General features: G+C 38.1%; 2 protein-coding genes across 2 annotated transcripts in view; one reads left to right on the top strand and one right to left on the bottom strand.

Annotated features, from left to right (window-relative positions):
* LOC121729794 (ATP-dependent helicase brm) overlaps positions 1 to 16,875 on the bottom strand; it is a 39,102-nt gene extending 22,227 nt beyond the window's left edge. The window contains exons 1-5 of the mRNA XM_042118419.1: positions 16,196 to 16,875; positions 12,722 to 13,224; positions 12,085 to 12,370; positions 9,039 to 9,122; positions 8,676 to 8,776 (exon numbers count right to left, since the gene is read on the bottom strand). Of these exons, the coding sequence (XP_041974353.1) occupies positions 8,676 to 8,776; positions 9,039 to 9,122; positions 12,085 to 12,370; positions 12,722 to 13,224; positions 16,196 to 16,627 (1,406 nt within the window). The 5' untranslated portion in view covers positions 16,628 to 16,875. The remainder of the gene's footprint in view (positions 1 to 8,675; positions 8,777 to 9,038; positions 9,123 to 12,084; positions 12,371 to 12,721; positions 13,225 to 16,195) is intronic.
* A 2,125-nt stretch (positions 16,876 to 19,000) lies between these two features.
* LOC121729795 (protein-serine O-palmitoleoyltransferase porcupine) lies at positions 19,001 to 20,610 on the top strand. The gene has a single exon (XM_042118420.1). It carries the CDS (start codon positions 19,234 to 19,236, stop codon positions 20,557 to 20,559), a length of 1,326 nt encoding a protein of 441 aa, XP_041974354.1. The 5' UTR covers positions 19,001 to 19,233; the 3' UTR covers positions 20,560 to 20,610.
* Positions 20,611 to 21,354: the final 744 nt, after the last annotated feature.

Raw genomic sequence — 21,354 nt, 5'->3', positions numbered from 1 at the left:
ATAAATAATCTGGGCTGCATTCGTGGTATTTCAACAATATTGTGGCTCGACACGATCTACTTATAGGTTCTTCTGCCGACCATTTATAACCGTTTTTGCCAAAACAATATTTTTGATATCCAGGATTGGAAGATTTTTCTGCCTGTAATTGTTCTATTAAGTTCCGTGTCTGAGATATGATAAGCAATATGTTTTCATCTTCGTCAAGCTCGGACTGCTCAGATTCGGTTTCATGAGCACTTTCCAAGTGGAAATCCGGCTCAACTAGCTCATCATCAACATCGCTGAAATCACCCTCAAAGTCTTGCTTTAACCACGTTTGTATGGTGTCATCAAAGTATGGAGCCGTGCTAGATGTCATTTTTCTTCTTTTATTGCTACGTTCAGAAGTACTTGGTTCGTCCATCTAAAACAGTTGAACATTTTGTAACGTGACGTTCATGAGACACTTCAGAATAAACACACTGTATCGTTTCTACAATAATTTAAAATTCATATTTACCGCGCGTCAACTTGTCACCTGTTAACGCACACAACGATAGTAGCCAATGACGTGCGAGACACGATCCTGTGACGCTGTTTTGACGCGGGAGTCGCCATATTCGCTTTCCGCCTCTCGCCGAGAGCCTCTCAAGACTTTGTAACACGTGCATCTAATTAATTGCACATTACCGCGATCGCGAGTTCCACCAAAATTACTGGTGAATCGTGTGTGGACATTGGAATCCTAAATCCTAACGTGATAGCTGGCCAGCTGAATTTACCCAGGACATCCACAGAACCAACAGACGTATCGAGGAGCTACTGAACCCACTCAACGGCGTCTTCCAGCAAATCTGGTGAGTGCTCGTTGTTTTTGGTTGCTCATTGTTGTGTGTAACGTCGAGGAATCTCTATTCCTCGTCCCAATGTGACGAATTGGCGTGATTACCGTTAATCTTTCCTTCAAACCGCGTCAATACCGCCACATTCTTCTGGTGCCGAAACCCGGGATTTCTAGGTAAAAATGCATTCAGCCTGCCAAATACCGATTTATTCATTCGTAATCATACCTACAAACATAGTTTAGGATTCCAAATTAACGAAAAATAAGCATAATCTTTGCTCCATTTCTTTTCACAACTACCGCATTTTATTTTCATAAAAAGCTATCGAACGTTCTCGCAACTTCTATTCAAGCTTAAATGTTCCAACTTGAAAAACCCTAATTTTGTCTAGTGATATTTCTATTTCAATGTTGCATGTTCTTTTCTTTTCTTAACAATTTGCAGTTAGCATTATTGCAAATAATATCGTATCGAGTGAACTTAGCAACGCACCGTACCAAACGCACCGAGGCATATTAGGTACTTCAAGTTGTTTACGCAACTTCAGGCCATCGATGTATTACAGTAGATGCGCATATCGCACGTAACGATTGGAACTTTTCACTTCATAAATTAATTATTGTGAAGTTAATAATTTATTTTCTACTAAACAATATTCTTATCGATATTTTCAAACGATTAGTAGTATATCGTAATAGTTTTCGTAAAACATTCTTGCATAGACATTAAATAATTTCTATAATAGTGCAGTGTCTATTTCAGTGGCTTAGATTTATATCAAGTCACATTCCTCGAACTTGCATAGTTGTTTACGTACTTTTAAAATTCATTTTCAATTATTATTATCGATTGAAACGAACTTAACCTTATCGTTTGTTGTGGTGATTTATAATTATGTCTTATCTAGCGAGGCGTAAATCTAAACCTACGGTTAAGAAATGTATCGAATCGTCTTATACGATTAATAATTTACCTAGTTTGCGTCGTAAACGCACTATCGCATATAATCGTATAGCGAGAGCCTTGGACGTCGGGAACTCGGCTCAGTCTGACCAATCAAAGGTCGAGTTATTTCTTTCATATTGTCAAGAATTAAAATCTATTGCTAACGACTTTCAAGAGGCGCATTTTATAATTTTAGATCTTTTAAAGGATGACGTCGACGACAAAGATAACGAGATTCAGGAGATGTTCGACGACATGTATTTTCAAGTGGTTACGCTGCAACGTAAATATGAACCGAGTTCATCTTCTCAACCGGATGACTTGCGGTCGCGGCGTTACTCAGTCGCAGCTGCGCCGGGTAGCAACATACGTTTACCGAAGATATCGTTACCTACATTTTCAGGGGCTATAAAATCGTGGCCGGAATTCATTTCAACTTATAACGCATTGATTCACGAGTGCTCTCAATTAACTAATATTGAGAAATTTCATTATTTAGTTTCCGTTTTACGCGGTGATGCCTTATCGTTAATTCGGACGTTTCCTGTCGCGGCGGAGCATTACAATAGTGCATACGATGCGCTCAGAAATCGATACGAGAATAAACGCGAACTAGCTTTTACATGTTGGCGTGACATTTTAGAAGTTAATTTTAAAATAGGTAACGCTCACGATTTTCGAAACTCGCTTGATACTATCGAAGAAAACTTAACTATATTGAAACAATTAAGTTTACCTGTCGAGCAGTGGGATTTTGTTCTTAGTTATCACATTTTAGCGAAGCTCGATCCTAAATTAAGACGCGAATTAGAAGAAAAACATAGTGATGTGGATCTTCCATCCTATATTCAAATTAAAGATTTTTTGCGTTCAAAATGTGAAGCTTTGATTCGTGATACTCATTTTACCGACCGCACTGTTAATAACAAATCCGCGCCATTGTCTAAAGAGTTTCCGATAAATTCGTTGAGATCGAAGCGACAAAATGTCACACTAGTTTCTTCTCGTACTAGTACTGGCGCTGCACGGAACGGCAGCCCTACTAAGGTATCGTCTACATTACCGCCTGGTCGTAAATGCTCTTATTGCGGCGATAAACATAGCATAATGGCTTGTCAATCTTTTCTTTCAAAATCGACGGATGAACGTATGGCCGTGGCCACTGACAGGAAATGGTGTTACAACTGTTTGAACGCGTCACATTCTGTGCAACAGTGCACTTCAATATTTGCGTGTAAACAATGTAAACGTAAACATCACACTCTTTTGCATCGCGAGAGTGAACCGAAAACTAATTCCGTGTCATCCGATGACAAGTCAAGTTCAACGACCTTAGTATCGAAGGAAATTTCTTCTCCGTCTCCGACGACGGTGTTACTAGCGACCGCCATAATACAGATTCGCGACGCATCCGGCGATTTTTATAGTTTTTGCGCGCTTTTTGATACCGGAAGTCAAAATAACTTTATAACGGCTCGAGCTGCACAACAGCTGCGCTTGCAGCCTATCGCTACTTCCGTCAAAATTCTTGGCCTAGGAAGTAATCCTGCTGCGGTGGGCGGCGTGATTACTTGCGATATAGGTGTTAACAATAACGATAAGTTCCGTCTTGATATGTTCGTTGTACCAAACATATGCGGCGAGCAACCGATAGCGAAGCTCAACACGATTGGGTGGGAAGTTAAAACATTACCGCTTGCTGATCCTGGTTTTGACATTCCTGGTCCTATTGACGTTTTGTTGGGTGCCGATGTTTTCGCTGAGTCGCTTCTTGAGCAACGTATAAAGGTTAGCGCTTCTCAACCACAAGCGTTCAATTCTATTTTCGGATGGCTTCTCCTAGGTAAAAGTAAACTCGCTTCTTCGTGTTTGTTAGGTATGCCTGCTTCTCAGGCTCTTGACAATAATTTAAATACTATCGTTCAACGTTTCTGGGAAATCGATACCGTTCCATCTTCCTCTCGTCTTTCTCCAGAAGATCAATTGTGTGAAAGTACTTTCACCAATAATCACTACCGTGACGAGACAGGTAGATATTTCGTTTCTCTTCTTTTCAAGGATAACGGAGAGCCAATTTTTGAAGGTTCTAGAGATATAGCTCTTCGACGCTTTCATGCTATTGAAAGACGTCTCTCTCGTGATTCGGATCTTAAACAACAATATATTGATTTTATGACCGATTATAACGAAAGTGGGCATATGTCATTAGTGTCTCCTAAACAAGTCGGACAGGGAAGGTATTATATACCGCATCATTGCATTCTGCGACCGGATAGCGCGACGACTAAGCTTCGTGTCGTCTTTGATGCGTCTGCCAAGGATGCTACCGGCAAATCGCTAAACGACACACTACTGACTGGTCCAAAGTTGCAGTCCAATATTGTTGAAATCCTTCTTCGTTATCGCGAACATGAAGTAGTTTTTATGTGTGATGTTCGTCAAATGTATCGTCAAATTAATTTAGTTCCTCATCATCGCAATTATCAGCGTATTTTGTGGCGTGCTCATCCAAATGAGCCCCTTCAAGAGTACATCTTGAATACCGTAACGTACGGAGTTTCTTCTGCTCCATTTCTTGCATGTCGCGTCATCCAGCAATTAGCCAACGATGAAGGTCACGAGTACCCGAAGGCTAAAACCGTTCTAACTTCCGATATATATGTCGATGACGTCATTACCGGAAGTTCTTCGCTGGAGGAGGCACGTGACATAAAATCACAGGTTATCGCTCTTCTTGGTCGTGGTTCCTTTGAGCTGCGAAAATGGGTAAGTAACTGCCCTGAACTTCTGAGTGATCTTCCCTCAGAGGTTTGTCTATCGGAATCTAGAACTTTTACCGAAGCGACAGACACAACTGTCAAGGTTTTAGGCCTCAAATGGGAGCCTGCCTCGGATTCGTTCGTTTTTACCGTTCAACCGACAAACAATTCCTGCACCAAACGAACGATTCTAAGTGAGGTGGCTAGAATCTTTGACCCTTTAGGTTTTTTGTCCCCTTTAACAATTCTTGCCAAGGTTTTAATTCAAAAACTTTGGATTATCGGTTCGTCGTGGGATGAAACTCCTCCACCGGAAATTGTTTCCCAATGGAACAATTTCTCTCGTCAGCTTTCTTTAATTAAGAACCTAAAGATTCCACGTAAATTCTTTACTAAAAACGCTTTATCGTATCAATTACATGGTTTCTGCGATAGTTCTGAATTAGCGTATGGCGCTGTCATTTATCTACGTGTGACCTTGTCTGACGGTTCTGTACGTGTTTTTATCGTCTGTGCAAAAGCTCGCGTTGCTCTTAAGAAGCAATCGCTGCCTCGCTTAGAGTTGTGTGGAGCCGTTCTACTCGCCGATCTCATGAAGTTCGTCAGGGATACCTTACGGATTCCCATTCATGAGATTTTCCTTTGGTGTGACTCCACTGTTGCCCTGGCTTGGTTGCGATCGCCTTCGTCGCGATGGGCGACTTTTATCGCAAATCGTGTCAGTCACATCCAGGATATCGTACCTACCGAGTGCTGGAGGTACGTTCCTTCTGCTACGAATCCCGGAGACGTCTGTTCACGTGGCCAATTACCCAGCGATCTATTGAATAATTCACTATGGTGGGCGGGGCCTCACTGGCTGTCCCAATCACCTTCTCATTGGCCAGAGGACATATCGAGGACCCATGCTAACAATGATGTGGTCTTATCTGAGCAACGTCGCGTAGCTCTCGTAATCGACAAAAGCAATACCGATCAACAACCGTCCATTATCGATCAAATGTTCGAGAAATATTCATCTCTTGACAAAATTTGTCGCATTCTAGCCTACAGTTTTAGATTTGCTAATAAAGCGCGCCGCACAGGCATATCGTACGAAACTAATTTTATTAACGAAGTCGAGCGTCATCGTGCGCTACTTATTATCGTAAAACATTTTCAAAATCGCTATTTTTCATTAGAAATTTCAAACTTGAAACATGGAAAATCATTACCGCGAAGTTTTCGAAAGCTGAGCCCATTTATCGATAAATTAGGTATTCTCAGGGTGGGCGGACGTCTCGCTCACTCAGGCCTAGAATTTGAACATAAGCACCCTGCCTTGTTACCAAGGAAGTGTGTTCTTACAACAGCCGTAATCGAATCTGTTCACCGAAACAACTTTCATCCAGGTCTAAATACGACTCATTATTTAGTTTTACAACAATTTTGGATATTTGCGGCAAAACGTGCAATTCGAAATCAACTTTCGAAATGTATACGATGTTATCGTCTTAACCCGAAACCTTTACAACCGTTTATGAGTGATTTGCCTGCCTTTCGCGTTAATCAAACGAAACCGTTTTCAGAGGTAGGTGTTGATTTCGGAGGGCCTTTTCGAATTAAATTAGGTACCCATAGGGGCGCTAAGCTAGATAAGGCCTATTTATGCTTGTTCGTGTGCCTAAGTACAAAAGCCGTGCATCTTGAAGTAGTATCTACTTTATCGACCGATGGTTTTATCGCGGCATTGCGCCGATTCATTTCTCGCCGCGGTCGATGTAACGTAATCCATTCTGATTGCGGTACCAATTTCGTAGGCGCGAGCGCACAACTCGCATCATATGTAGAACAAGCCTCGCAAGCAGAGCGAATTTCTTTTAAATTTAATCCCCCTTCTGCCCCCCATTTCGGAGGAGCATGGGAAATCCAAATTAAAGCCGCAAAATCACATTTGTATCGTATCGTTGGGGATCAAGCTTTGACATTTGAAGAGCTTGCCACGCTCTTTACTCAAATCGAATCCGTTTTGAATTCCAGACCTTTGTGTCCACTGAGTTCGGATCCTAACGATTTAAGCGTTTTGACCCCGGGTCATTTTTTAACGTTGGAACCCTTAACCACAGTTCCGGATCCAGATTACACTAACGTTAAAATTCATCGATTGAACCGGTGGCAACTGATTCAATCTTATCAACAGCAGTTTTGGAAACGTTGGAGGCATGAGTACTTACATGGCTTAACTCAGCGAGCGAAATGGACCAAAGATTCAAAACCATTAACAATAAATTCTATCGTGTTGATTAAAGATACCAATCGACCTCCGCTCCACTGGCCGCTGGGACGCGTAGTATCACTACATCCTGGACCAGATGGAGTAGTTCGGGTGGCAACTATACGAACTCGTCATGATCATTTGCTCAAACGACCCCTGGTCAAATTGTGTCCTCTTCCTATGGAATGACAAATAGAATCAATTACCGCTTAGTTTTAGTAGCAACCTAGCAGTTTAAGCTTAGTACCGTAAGTTATTCATATTTTATCGTTTCTTTTATCAGTTTAAGAAAATCCCAGTTGGTATTTTGGTGGGCGGAATGTATCGTTTCTACAATAATTCAAAATTCATATTTACCGCGCGTCAACTTGTCACCTGTTAACGCACACAACGATAGTAGCCAATGACGTGCGAGACACGATCCTGTGACGCTGTTTTGACGCGGGAGTCGCCATATTCGCTTTCCGCCTCTCGCCGAGAGCGTCTCAAGACTTTGTAACGCGTGCATCTAATTAATTGCACATTACCGCGATCGCGAGTTCCACCAAAATTACTGGTGAATCGTGTGTGGACATTGGAATCCTAAATCCTAACGTGATAGCTGGCCAGCTGAATTTACCCAGGACATCCACAGAACCAACAGACGTATCGAGGAGCTACTGAACCCACTCAACGGCGTCTTCCAGCAAATCTGGTGAGTGCTCGTTGTTTTTGGTTGCTTATTGTTGTGTGTAACGTCGAGGAATCTCTATTCCTCGTCCCAATGTGACGAATTGGCGTGATTACCGTTAATCTTTCCTTCAAACCGCGTCAATACCGCCACACACACAAACCAGGACGTGACGTCCAAAAAAATAAATACACTAATACTGACCTTACGTCTCTCAGCACACCAAAGCACCATACACGTAAAACTGTTAACTCGACGAGAATGCGAACTCGACAGGCCAACGGGAATCGCAAATCCAGAAGCTAGCGGGGCGCGCGGGTGATAAATATTTAAAACGACTAAATTACGGAGAAAATTGTCAACACGCCGTCTGTGGGACACCCACGTCACTACTTAAAGGTTAATAAAAATTAATACTTAAAGGTTGATAATAAAAAACTGTGAAATAGGAGTATAAAATTATTGTTACGAAAACATTTGAAAAATGTCATATGCATGAAACGGAACTTATGTCAATAGAGATTGACTCTGTTGAATCGAAATCAAATCGATAAAAAAGGGCGGCCATCTTAAATCGCCGGCACCACTGAAATGTTAGTACGAAATCGATAATTTCGATTGCAATTCCTTTACGAAGTGATTCGATATTTTTAAACTATCGATTAATTTTTGTTAGGTAACTTCCCTACTATTGTCAATTATAATGTGTCACGCATATCATCATAAAACGCAAAAACTATAGTTAGAGGTCGACCCCCGTTTACCCAACCTCGATACCGATCCCCAGAAACACCACAAATTTAAATCTAAGGGACTGTCCGCACTGCGAGATTTAATCACGCGAATTTTTTTTCACACTTCTGTAACACATTGAGTCTTATGACTTATGAGTGTCCACATTTGCGATAAAATTTTCGCGGTAAATTTATATGAAACGCACGGAAAATAATTCGCGAGAATAAAAGTCACGCAATTAAACGCTCTTAGGGAGTATCCACACTTCGAATCAGTGCGGATACTCCCTAAGAGCGTTTCAAGTCCATGTTGGATTTGCGCACGCATGCGGATTGTTATTATTTACACGAATCCCGCAATCCACGTGACACCTAAAATTGCTTAAAAGTGTCCAACATTTTTAAAAAGATATACAATACTTCCTACACCTTCTGATTTACGGAGATGTTACTAAATTAATAAATTATATAAAACGTAAATCTTACCTATTTTCCCGTTCATTTAAAATTTGTATAGGATCAATTCCAACAGGTTTCGGGATACACGTGATACGATTCTGTTTGGCCCCAGGAGTAGGCACGCCAGGCTGAAAATGGCAAAGTAATGTTAAATATAATACATGTAAAATTACAGTAGGTCGGCCAGGCTCCATATAAAAATCTTCATACCCCTTTATCCCTCTTTTTAATATTATAAGTACTAACACGGCAGATTTGGTATTCATAGATACTGTCTTTATCTGTTACGTTAAAAAAGTTACATGACAGACAAGGATTGCAAGGGACAATATTTATATTAGTAAGAAGGTTAATATTATGTATTTGTAATTATTATTATTGTGGTATTACCTGTGCTTGAGCAGGAGTCCCGGTAGGAGCGGGGGCGGGGCCTCTCGGAGCCAGCCCGCGGACAGGCGGGGCGCCACCTAGCGGCTGTAGCGATGCCAAGAAAATATTAATTTTTCATCCATTGTAATAGTAAAATTCTGTGTCGCAGTTTTTCTTAAAAAACAATTGCTCTTGCTAAGAAAAAAAGTTGGCTTAATCATTAAGCTATTGTGTACCCGGCGAATCAAGGCAGTAGCTGTCATTGACCCACTGTTAAAAAACACTAGTCATATTGCATCATTTACTTATAAACCGCGATTGACAAAGGAGTATCAGTGTGGCTAGTGACTAGTCTAAAGGCAATATCGCATTTTGCATACTCGATATGAACTGAGTATGAATTATATCACTTCGAACACATAAATAGCTAGAGATTATCGTTCTAAGAGTTATCAAGAGGTTTATGAATCTATAATAATCTGTCTTAATAAAAGGTCAAATTTTTTCTTAAGTAAATTGAATACAGTGCGAGCATTTTCATAATATAGCTCTTAGACTAAAAAGGTCAATGATGGCCAATGACATAAGAAACACAGGACATGAAATAACCACGAAAGGAACGCGCCTGCCTTCAAAATTTGAAGGCTAGTAATGGCGGATTTTACTAGAGACGATGCAAAAATATCGATATCGATACTTTTCCAAATAATAGTAAAGGCAAACACCTAATTTGGTCTTTTAATTCAAATTTTGTGGACTAAAAAGTAAAACGGCGGATTTTACAAGAGACGTCACTGAATGAAATAATTGGCCAAGTGCGAGTCGGACTCGCACACGAAGGTTTGCTTACCGGTATAGAGTGAAAGTAGAAAAAAAAATGTGTTTTTTTGTATGGGAGCCCCCCTTAAATATTTACTTTATTTTAATTTTATTATTAGTTATTAAAGTAAAAATATAATTAAGGATTTTGTGAAAATTTCAAGTGCCTAATTGTTACCATTATTGATTACGAACAAAAAAGGCCAAAAATATCAGGTTTCTTATAAGGGAATTGGGAGCCCCCCTTAAATATTTATTTTATTTTTAGTATTTGCTGTTATAGAGGCAACAGATAAACACAATCTGTGAAAATTTCAGAAATCTAGCTATAGCGGTTCTTGAGATACAGCCTGGTGACATACAGACGGACAGACGGACAGACATCGAAGTGTTAGTAATATATATTCCCGATTTTAACTAAATGGGTACGTAACCCTCAAACCATATTAACGACACTTTTCTAAATAATAGTAAAGGTGACTATAATAAACATAAATAAAAAAAAAACTGGTGCCCTCTGCTCAATTACAATTTTTATAAAAGTAAAGACAAGATTCATTTTGTCTACAATAAGGTGGTTTATTCAACTGGGTGTTACCACAGTGTTACTTGAGTCCAACAAATAAAATATAGGTTTAGTAGTTAGCTGCAGTAAACTGATATTTCTTTAAATTTTATTTATTTAAATAAAATTTTGTTAATAGGAACTATGCCTTTTATTTATGCTCTTTTCTTAAAGGTTTGCTAATCGTACTGGTCCAGTAATACTACTGGTGACAGTTCGTTCTCGAGTTTTACAGTGCGCGGCAGAAAGTTACGCGAAAAACGCGCGGTCGAAGTCTATCACTTATGAAGGTGATGTGGATGGTATATTTTTCGCGTGGAACGATGGCGAAAAATTGCAGGAGGTATGATTGCAAACAATTCCTCAGACTTCAGAATACTCCCAGTGATACAATTGATAGAGGATGCAGAGTGAAGCGACTGGACTGAAACTCCGGACAAAAATACTGCCTAGTTCTGTTAAGAACAAACTTTTTAGAGGCTAACTTGGCCTTACCCATAGAGCCTATAATATTATGAGCACAAACCAGGTAGTTACTGTTTGTCGCTTAGTAAAAATCAAAAATCAAAATATTTATTTCTAAATAGGTTAACAAACCTAACACTTTTAGAACGTCTACATGAAGCCTCCACGAATAATATTTTTGATGGTACAGCATCATCTTGTAGTTTTAATCTGCCCAACGTCCTATTAAAACACCACTCTTCAAAATGTATTGAGCAGACATATTATATCCTTTTTTTTGTTCATGCTAATATTTTCTGCACCTATAATATTTATCCACTCTTTTCTTTTTGCTTCATCATTAGGTAATTTAAAAGTAGAAATAAACACATATACATTCTAAAAGTGATGAAACTAGGTAAAAAAACTTTAAATAAAATTATCGATAAAGGCAATCACTATTGTTCATACAATATTACTACCACGTAAAATACGTGGTAGTAATATTGTATACGGAAAACATCAAAAATATAGGGAACCAAGCGGTGAAATTAATAGAACCTTTTGTAATAGATAATTTTCACAAACACAATCGTCTGAATTAAAAAATCTGGTGTGTTTCGAAGTAAAATACTAAACTTTACTGATGTAAAGACAAATCTGGTTGTTTTCTTCGGATTCGAGTACGGCATCCAATAACACTGCACTTGGTCATGTTTCGGCACTCCAAATTTCACTTCCTAAAAGAATTTTTACCAATAATAACTAGAATAATGTCGAAATTTTTTAAATAAATGTTGTTTGTTTACGTACGTTGACAGCTTGCCTACCACAAATATTGCAGGCTAGTAATGGCGGATGACAATTGATTTGGTCGCAAAGAGGCATTTTGGCAAATATTTCTTTCAAAATAACTATAAGTTTGAGTGTTTACCCTCAAACTTATAGTTATCTTTTTTCACTTACGTAAAAAAGCCTAGGCAAAAAGGAGATAGTTATATGATTATGCATTTCTCGACGACTTGACGTAATCAATTCTATACATAGACAATTGCTTCGGGTCCTGTGTTTCTTATGTCATTGATGATCGCCTCTATTCGCCGGGTACACTATACAATGATTTTTGTCTGTTATTTGTCAATCTTTTCCAAAATAAGTGACAAAGACAAAATATTGTATTTATTGTAGAAATATTTTTGTATTGAGGAAATATCATGAATCCTAATATATAACACATACCGGGTTGACGAGCGGCGGCGTGGGCTGAGTGGGCGGAGCCATCTGGCCGGTCATGGGCAGCGGGGTGGGCGGGGCGCCGCCACCGCCGCGCGCCGCGTCGCCGCCCGCCGCGCCTCCGCCTCCCGCGGCCCCCGCGCCCGCCTGCCCGAACGGCGACGGCGGCTGCGCGGGCGGCGTCGGGCACTCCGGTGGAACCTCCCCCGTGCGCTTGCCCGTCGCTATCAGCGCGATAGTTTGCGCTATGGGCTGATTGCGCGCCAGGTTCTTGTAAGCTGCTATTTGAGCCCTACAAAAAATACACAATTTTGCTACATATATGTACAATGTGTTAGTGTAAACACCGTTATCCATGAAACCATCAAATGAGCCCGTCAAAATGAACAACTTTTTCTATGAGAACAATGCTGGGAACTCAAAAAAAAATGCCGTCTTCATACCCATACAAATTGCCCGGATCGGCAATTTGTATGGGTATAATGACGAATTTTTTTGAGTTGTTGTTTATTTCATTTTGACGGGCTCATTTGATGGTTTCAAGGATAACGGTGTTTACACTAACATCTTGCATACTCCAAATAGCGAAGGTAGATTCACATTGCTATTCCTCTGCAGAAGTTCGAAAATGAGTTCAACCTACCTGAGTTGGCTGATTTGGGCGTTCGAAAATAATCCTTTGCTCGGATCCTGTGTGTTGGTACGGGCGCGAATCGCCAGGAGTTGAGAGTAGCGCGGATCCTCCTGCAGTCCTTTTTCTTCCATTGAATCAATAGCTCGTTGCAGGGCGTTAAGGTTGTCGGGTCCCGAGGCGGCGAGGGAGCCCTGCATTGGCGAGGACGAGGCGCCGTTTGCGGACGAAGTGGGAGGAGGGCCGGAGCCGTGGGGCGGAGTTTGTGCAGTGGGCGGTTGTTGGGGCGTCCCGGGGGGTTGGGCGGACGGCGCACCGGGTGGAGTCGGAGCACCTGATGACGGGGGCCCGTGAGAGTAGCCCTGCGAGGTCATCATCCCGTGATGAGGCGGCATGGGGGGCATTCCCTGGGGGTGGCCGTGCGGCGGTGGACCACCTAGAGGTAAAGGCGGCCCTGGAGGCCCCTGCGGACCATTTCCGGGGGGCGGCGGACCTCCTGCCATTCCCATAGGCCCCTACGACAAATTAATACAAACTTAAAATCAGGACTAAGTCAACTAAGTGATAAGTACAGCCATACTTACATACTAACATTGCCTATTGAAGGTTTTACTTAATATTATCTTTTAACTATTGATAGACTTATATATTTTTGAGGACACAATTTTTAATTAAAATACATTTTTTTTGGTTTCTCACCAATCATGTTTTTTTGTCCATAGCCTACTTGAAAAACACATTCTGTTATTTATTATCTTCATGGGTCACCCTAATCACTACTACATGTCTAGATCATAATATGGAATGTCAAAAAAGGGTTGTTACTTGTTACAAGCAACCAATTGCCATGCAGACTGTGTAATTTTAAATACAATTTAAATGGCATTATAGTCTGGAGTCCAGGTTGTTTTATGTGAAAAAGTAATGATTATAATTTAATAACAAACAACAACACTCTTCAGCTATTTTATATTGTCACTTTATTTAAAATGGAGTGCAACCTCTTGTATATAATATTTTGGCTTATTCTTAAAATGAATAATTACTATGCTGAAGGTCATTATGATTATACTTTTTACTGCTATGAAGTTTCAGCATTTAATGAAGTTGAAAAAAGTCAGCTCTATAATATGTATAAAGAGGAACAAGAAATATTTTTTATAAACGATGTCACCAACGGGCCAGATTTACCTACAAAAGTACTAGTGAGAGATGAAACAGCCTTGGGTTTTGAATCTTTTCTCTATAGAACGAGTATACAATACAAGTATGTAGGTGATTTAAAGAAAGAGTAAGTTTCCTTTTAACTAGCAACCTTCTATACTTGACTAGCTGTCCCAACTCCCAACAACTGATGTTCTGACCAAAAAACCAAGTATTCAGTTTTTTCCACCATTTTGAATTACTTTCTTATATTTTAGAAAACCTACAAACTCGACAGGAGGATCTATATCCGAATCTTTTTATGACTGGCCATCTATATTATTGTGGATACAAGAATGTCTTGAAAAACATTCAGACATGCTTTCCAAGGAGGTCATCGCAAAAACATATGAAGGGAGAGATGTGATCATGCTCAAATTATCATTATATAACAGAAAAAACCCAGTGGTTTTTATCATTGGTGGTGAAGACGGAATGGACTGGATATCTTCATCAATTATTCTTAATTTTTTAGACACTTTGTTACAGAAAAGGCATGAATTATTGGGACTACTATGGAGTTTTAATTTCTTTATAGTTCCTGTCTTGAATCCAGATGGCTTTGTGTTCAGTAAAGAAGTGGTAATTTATAATTTTGAAGTTGTTATTACGAATTCGAGCAAAACATATTGTGTGAATGCAGGCTAGGTATTGGTTTGATATTTTTATTAATAATTTTTTCAGTGCTGGTTGTGGAAGAAGAACCGATCTATACACAAGAAAAGTTGCTTCAATGGATCTGATTTCATAGGAGTAAACATAGCAAAGAATTGGTATTTTAAGGAGGACATAAAAGGTTTCTTAACAGCTTATTATGTCATCTTCTATGTAATATGTTATAACTTATATATAAGAATAGGCTATTACTGGATATATGAAATAAATAAATTTTTTGATATTAACTCTTTCAGATCTCAAAAATGTTTATCCATTAAATATGGGATGCACACCAGTTTCCGAAAATGAGACAAGAGGCTTGGCAGCGGCCTTAGACAATGTTGCCTTAGATATGATTGCATTCATTAATCTATATGGCTATGGCAACTGCATTACTATACCATATGCATACTCAAACTATCAGAGTAATAATTATCACATTGTGGTATGAAATTCATATTTAATTCAGTAATAGAGCTTACGTCTAATGCAAATCAAAAATAACATCAGGCACACTAGCTGTAATTGTACAGTATACACTTGGCAACTTTATTTTAAAATAAAATTTTCCAGAAAGAAATTTTAGACCAGGCACAAAGAAAAGTTGAAGCTCAGTATAATACTCAGTTTCTAGTTGGGCAGACAGAGAGACTTTTCTGTAAGTTAAGCAGATAACAATAATTTATTGTTAAATCATAGACAGTTTTAAAGTTGATCCCTATAATGGATGTTGTAAAGCATTTATTTGTGTATCGTCCCACAAAAAAATATAAGGCATCCATTAGACGGTCATGTCCTGGTCAGTCAATTCCGTCAATCATGACTTTCGTTTGACTGTTGGAATTCATTTCACATTACACAGTCATTCCGACTGATTGTCAGTCATACGTAAAACTTCACAAAGAATACACATTTTCATGCAAGATAATTATGGACGACTGACTGACTGACGCGTGATTGACGAAATGCCATTAAACATTTACTCAAAAGTCATGATTGCAGAACATAAAAACCAAAATATCCAGATAACTGTCAATCAATTTCATGCAACCATCAGTTACACAGCAGGTTATTCAACACTCACAGTCATGACTGTGGTAAAACTGGCAGCAAAACCTAACATGTAATGGATGCCTAATGTATTCAGTTATGAATGCAGTCATGTTCTTAAAATCATTTATAACAGGACTGCATTCATAAGTCAATAAAATAAAATTGTGCGTTAATACACAGATGCTTAACAGTGACCATAATTCAAATACAATTTATTTTGTAGACAACAGATTTGGAACAGTGGCAGATTGGGTGAAGATGAAATTAAATACACCTATTGTGTTTACAGTACACATGGACGATGAGAGTACTTTTCTTCAAGAGCCCAAGCATTTATTAGCCTTAACGGAACAGTTTACAACAATTTTAAGTGAATCACTTCCAATAGCTAAACTTTTTTATGGTCCACTATTTAACAAATCACAACAATTAGAGAATTCAATTTTATTATATGCCACAATAATTTTATTTTCGTTAAATTTATAATTTTATTACTTATTATATTAAAAATAGGTTATTATTATAAAATAAAAATTTTAAGTCAATTAAATACTAAGTACTGTTTATAAATACCTGGCTTGGAGGCATATGTCCAATTTGGTGCTGCATATATCCATGAGGTCCTTGGCCTGGGTGCTGCGGATTTGTGTGCCCGTTAGGTCCTGGGGGGTGAGACCCAGCAGCCCCCATTGGATGATTCGGAGGGCCAGTTATATGCGGCGCCACCATATGAGGTGGCATTTGATGGCCAGACGGAGGCATTCCAGGGTGCGATGCGGGCCCGGGAGGTCCACCATTATTAGCAGGATGAGGCGGGCCAGAAGGAGGCATATGATTCGACATCGGTGATTGTGCGGACCCGGGTGGAGGTGGTCCATTTACATGTTGTTGATTATACGGACTGTGCGGCGATTGCGGTGGAGCCGGACTTTGAGTTGGCGGCCCCATAGGACTAGGGGCCTGCGGGGGAGGCATGGGACTGCTTTGTGGTGAAGGACTTGCCATTTTGAAGCTTATTTATTCAACATCATAAACAAAAAACGTAATGATAGTACACATTTATGGCGGAGCTAAACCGCGTCACTGACACTTATTGAATTCTTTAGTACAGTTGTTCCCTTAAAAGGTACGTAGATTTGTCACTTTACTGCATACGACTGATGTAGATTGCTGTAAAACAGTTCTGTATCCAGTATTATTTTTAATACATTTAAATAAATATAATGGAAAATCCACTCTCACGTACAACAATCACGATTCACGACAAGTGACCATCACAGATTACTAGTATATATTTGTAGAGTGACCATAGATAACACAGATTACTAGTTATAGTATGATATTATAGATAATAAATCACAGACTAACGGCCGTTCCCATAGACTTAATATATACTGTCGTATAGACCACCTGACAACTCGAAAATGCGTGACCATTTTCGATCTGTCAATGAGTGCGTGTGCTAGTGATGTATATTTTACTATCGATAGTATAGTATTTTGCTATCGATAGTTTAGTCCGTTCGAGTTATTTTACCTAAGTTTCTTTAAGAAATAAATAATATGCAACTTTGACAGTTTTGCATTTCAAATTAGGTATCATAAATTTTAATTGGCAAAAAAAGGTGACGATTGAAAAGTAGATACACATTTTCTTTTGGAATGATTTTTCAATCGTCGGATATGTTATGACATGAGGTTCTTATAGGGGTAAATAATATACACTTAACACATTATAAAGTTACTTATTTATTACTCAGGTAAAATCTATCTGGTAAATCAGTCCTTACATTGAAAGTAAACGTTGAAAGTAAACAACACACATAGTATATTATATTTTATTCTTAAATTAATTACATATCATAAAATATCATTATATTTTTATTACAATTATTTTGAACCGACTTCCGAACAGGAGTCTAGACGTTCGCCTGTGGATATATTTTTTATGTATGTTCAACGATTACTCCGCCGTTTATGAACCAATTTTCAATTTTTTTCTTTTGTTGTACATTGTATTGTTCCGAGTAGGTATCATGTTCACAAAAGTGGTGGTCTGGTGATGGAAAAACACCAACTGTAAGTATAGAAAACCTTAAGGACAGCTATAAAGAGTAAAATTATTATTTTACAAATGATTATGATATATAAATATAAACCTTCTTCTAGTTTAAGAGTCACTCTATATTATGTATGAACAGAGTGCGTTCCGCCGGGCGTCCGAATTTTTCTGTGCGGCCGGGCTTAAGGTGATAAATATAAAGGTAAATGATTTTTAGTTTAGATTTATGTTATTGTAAAATATCGAAAAGCATATCGATAAATTTGATTCAAGCACTAGCGTATATGTAAAAAATTTTGATGAAAAATTTTTCTTCAAAATTTGTGTACCTAATATAGGAACAATAGTACCTTTAGTTACGCAAAATATGAAAGTAAAAGGGAGGATTCACAATATTTTATTTGAAATAGAGAACTAAAGACATAATATAGCAAAAATAAACACATCGTAGCAATTGGGACATGAAGATTAATTACGGGTGAAATGTATATTTTTCAGGATTATTCCTATGATTTACACTGCAATCACTCACAAGTCACAGCACAAGTTATTATTGTTATACGAGTATATAATAGTATTTGTTGAAAATAACATACGATTTAAATAATAAATTGCAAATACCGAAAGGGCATAAAAACGATTGACGACTTTTGACGACCTGTCAAATAAAAGTTGTTACAGTTTTCATTAGACTGCCTCTCTCTTTTCATCTTGTTATAATTCCATAAAGGATTTTCTTCTCTCTCGCACTCTTTGTTGGTCTTTAGCATTATATGGCCGTTCCCAATATTTGATCTATCTCTGGTTTTGCCCTACTAGAGATAGGAATAGCCATAAACCTATAATGCTAAAGACCAACAGAGAGTGCGAGAGAAAAAAAAATCCTTTATGGAATTATAACAAGATGAAAAGAGAGAGGCAGTCTAATGATAATTGTAACCACTTTTATTTGACAGGTCGTCAAAAGTCGTCAGTCGTTTTTATGCCCTTTCGGTATTTCCAATATATTGTTCAATTTGTTTGTTATTTATAATAAATATTATTATATTTAAAAGTAGTGACTTGTGCTGTAAGTGTCTGCAGTGTAAATCATAAGAATAATCCTGAAAAATATACATTTCACAGGTAATTAATCTTCATGTCCTAATTGCTACGATGTGTTTATTCCTTCCGCCGTTCCTCACCTTTTTACTCTGTCTGTGGCACAATACGCATCCTTTGTGTCAAGTTGCCAAAATAGAAGAAAAAAAAAAAGTGCCGGTGCCCGCCGCCCGGTCGCAACATTTTTACCATATATACTAGTAATCTGTGATTTTTACTACCTACCGTACTTTATGGAATTCTAAACTGCAATTTCCAATAAAGTTGCTATATTTTATGCACATTAGTAACATGGTGTTCTTTTTAAATTATAATGTAAAGCAAACACTGTGATCTCAAGACGTGTTTAATGCAGTACAGTATGTGTCTATAGTTTACAATGGAGCCGATTCAAGTCTTCGCTAGTGACTCAAGTTAATTCCAGACAGTAAGCCGGTTTAAGCAAAAAAATGGAAGAAGATGACGATTACGTTGAAAATAGCTGGGACTATATTACGTTGTGTGCGGAACCAACACTCTTTGAAGGACTACGTTTTGCTAAGGATTTACTTATAGCGAATTTGTCGTTGCGGATGTTAGTGCAGTATATTCCCCTACCGCAAATCGTTAAACATACCTTATCTCTTATTATCGGACTTCTTTTACTTTATCAAAACATTGGAATAGCTTTTGTGTGGACTATTGGATTATGTGTTGGGTCATATGTTTGTATTGCATTGCTGTCTCAACTAACAGATAGATGGAAAGGGTTCATTATGAGCGTAATGATCATATCATTTCTTCTTTCGTGTGAAGTTTATGTGCTAAACCCAAAAATGTGGCAACAAATAAGAGGTATTCAGATGATAGCAGCCATGAAAATAATATCTGTTGCAATTGATTTAGATCGCAATATGTTCAAACAGATGTTAAACCCTCTGGAGTTCGGAGGCTATGTTTTCTGCCCGGCTAACTCTATATTAGGACCTTGGATACAGTTTCATGCATATAACCAGTATTTAAATGTAAAGTTCTTGTGTAGAAGATGGATAAAAATTATAGTATTAAAATTATTGGAATCCCTATTCTTTTTAGTACTGTCAAATTGTATTGTGCCTTGGTACATCGATGATGATACTTCAAAATGGCTTGTAGCATACCGTGATGCTCAGTCTTTCAGGATGTCCCACTACTTTGTCTCCAGTATGTCCATAGTATCCATGACGAGTGCTGGATTCGGCCTCACGAATGATTGCCACTTGGATCTCCAAGTGACAAAACCATTGTTTATTGAATTACCCAGATCTCTAGTGCAGGTTGTTATCTTTTGGAATATTCCCATGCACCAATGGCTTAAAAATTATGTTTTCAAACCATGTCAAACGTGTGGTCAGTTCGCTGCCATATTCTTAACCTATGTTGTGTCATCTTTATTACACGGCTTCAACTTTCAATTTTCAGCTGTGCTTCTGAGCATTGGAACATTTTCGTATGTAGAGTACAATTTCAGATACAAAGTTGCATCAGCTCTAGAAGTGTGCTGTTTGGCCAACCCATGTGTCAAACAATGCGAGCACAAGTATAAGAAGAACAGTTTTCTTGCAATGTTTGTCAACACAATATTTTCTATTGTCACAATAATACATTTAGCTTATTTGGGTGTAATGTTTGAGGCATCGTTTGCCATTCAAGAGTCAGGGTATTCCTACTATCACACAATGAATAAGTGGGAGAATCTCAATTATTTTAGCCACTGTCTAGCCGCCTTTATGTTTGTGATATATCTAATGATGTGATAAAATTAGTTTTAATTCATGGTAAAGTATTTAAAAAGCAATAAAATAATATCAGTAAAACAGCAAGGATAAGTGTAATAATAATTTTATCATTAAATATTATAATCCTTAATAGTCCTTAATAATAATAATTTTAGCACATTAACTCCTTACTAAAGGAATCACATTTGTAAAATGATATATTATGTACTATTAGTAGTAGCATAGAGACAATTTTCCTTAAGTCTATGGTAGTAGTGTAGTAGTTTTACTCCAAATCGAGCAATAACCACCAAGTGGACCGCAAAACTGACAGCTCAAAAGCCTGCTTCGAGCCGGCTTGATGGAATTAAATATGTCAAATATATCATTTCCTTCGATTCGGAATAAAACTGTCGAGCAAAACCGTATGCGAGTACTTAGCATTAATGTGCTAAAATTATTATTATATATTTATGCAAGGACTAAGGATTATAATTAATGATAAACTTATTAATTAAACATTGACAAAAATCCTTGCTGGTTTACCATGCATGATAAGGCTAAGCACAAAAAGGTGAAACCTTGTGATATTTTCTTTATTATTGTAATTTGTAGGTATTAGTCAATAGAAAAACTATTAGAATGTTCACATTTTTTTAATCATACTAAACACTTATTATTAAACTCAGATACTGATATTATACTTATAACTAGCTGTCCCGGTGAACTTCGTGTCACTTTAGAACCTTCCCTGGACTTCAAGGATTATTTTAAGACTAAAAGTAGCAGAATTGGTTCAGCCGTTATCGAGCCGAATTTTTATATATATATTAT

The sequence above is a fragment of the Aricia agestis genome, chromosome 8, assembly GCF_905147365.1.
Source record: "Aricia agestis chromosome 8, ilAriAges1.1, whole genome shotgun sequence".
Taxonomy (NCBI): Eukaryota; Metazoa; Arthropoda; class Insecta; order Lepidoptera; family Lycaenidae; genus Aricia; species Aricia agestis.
This window is presented reverse-complemented; position numbering and strand designations above follow the sequence as displayed.

What these genes read in the sequence shown, in the direction of transcription:
- LOC121729795 (XM_042118420.1), top strand. Translation starts at nt 19,234, where the DNA reads ATGGAAGAAGATGACGATTACGTTGAAAATAGCTGGGACTATATTACG.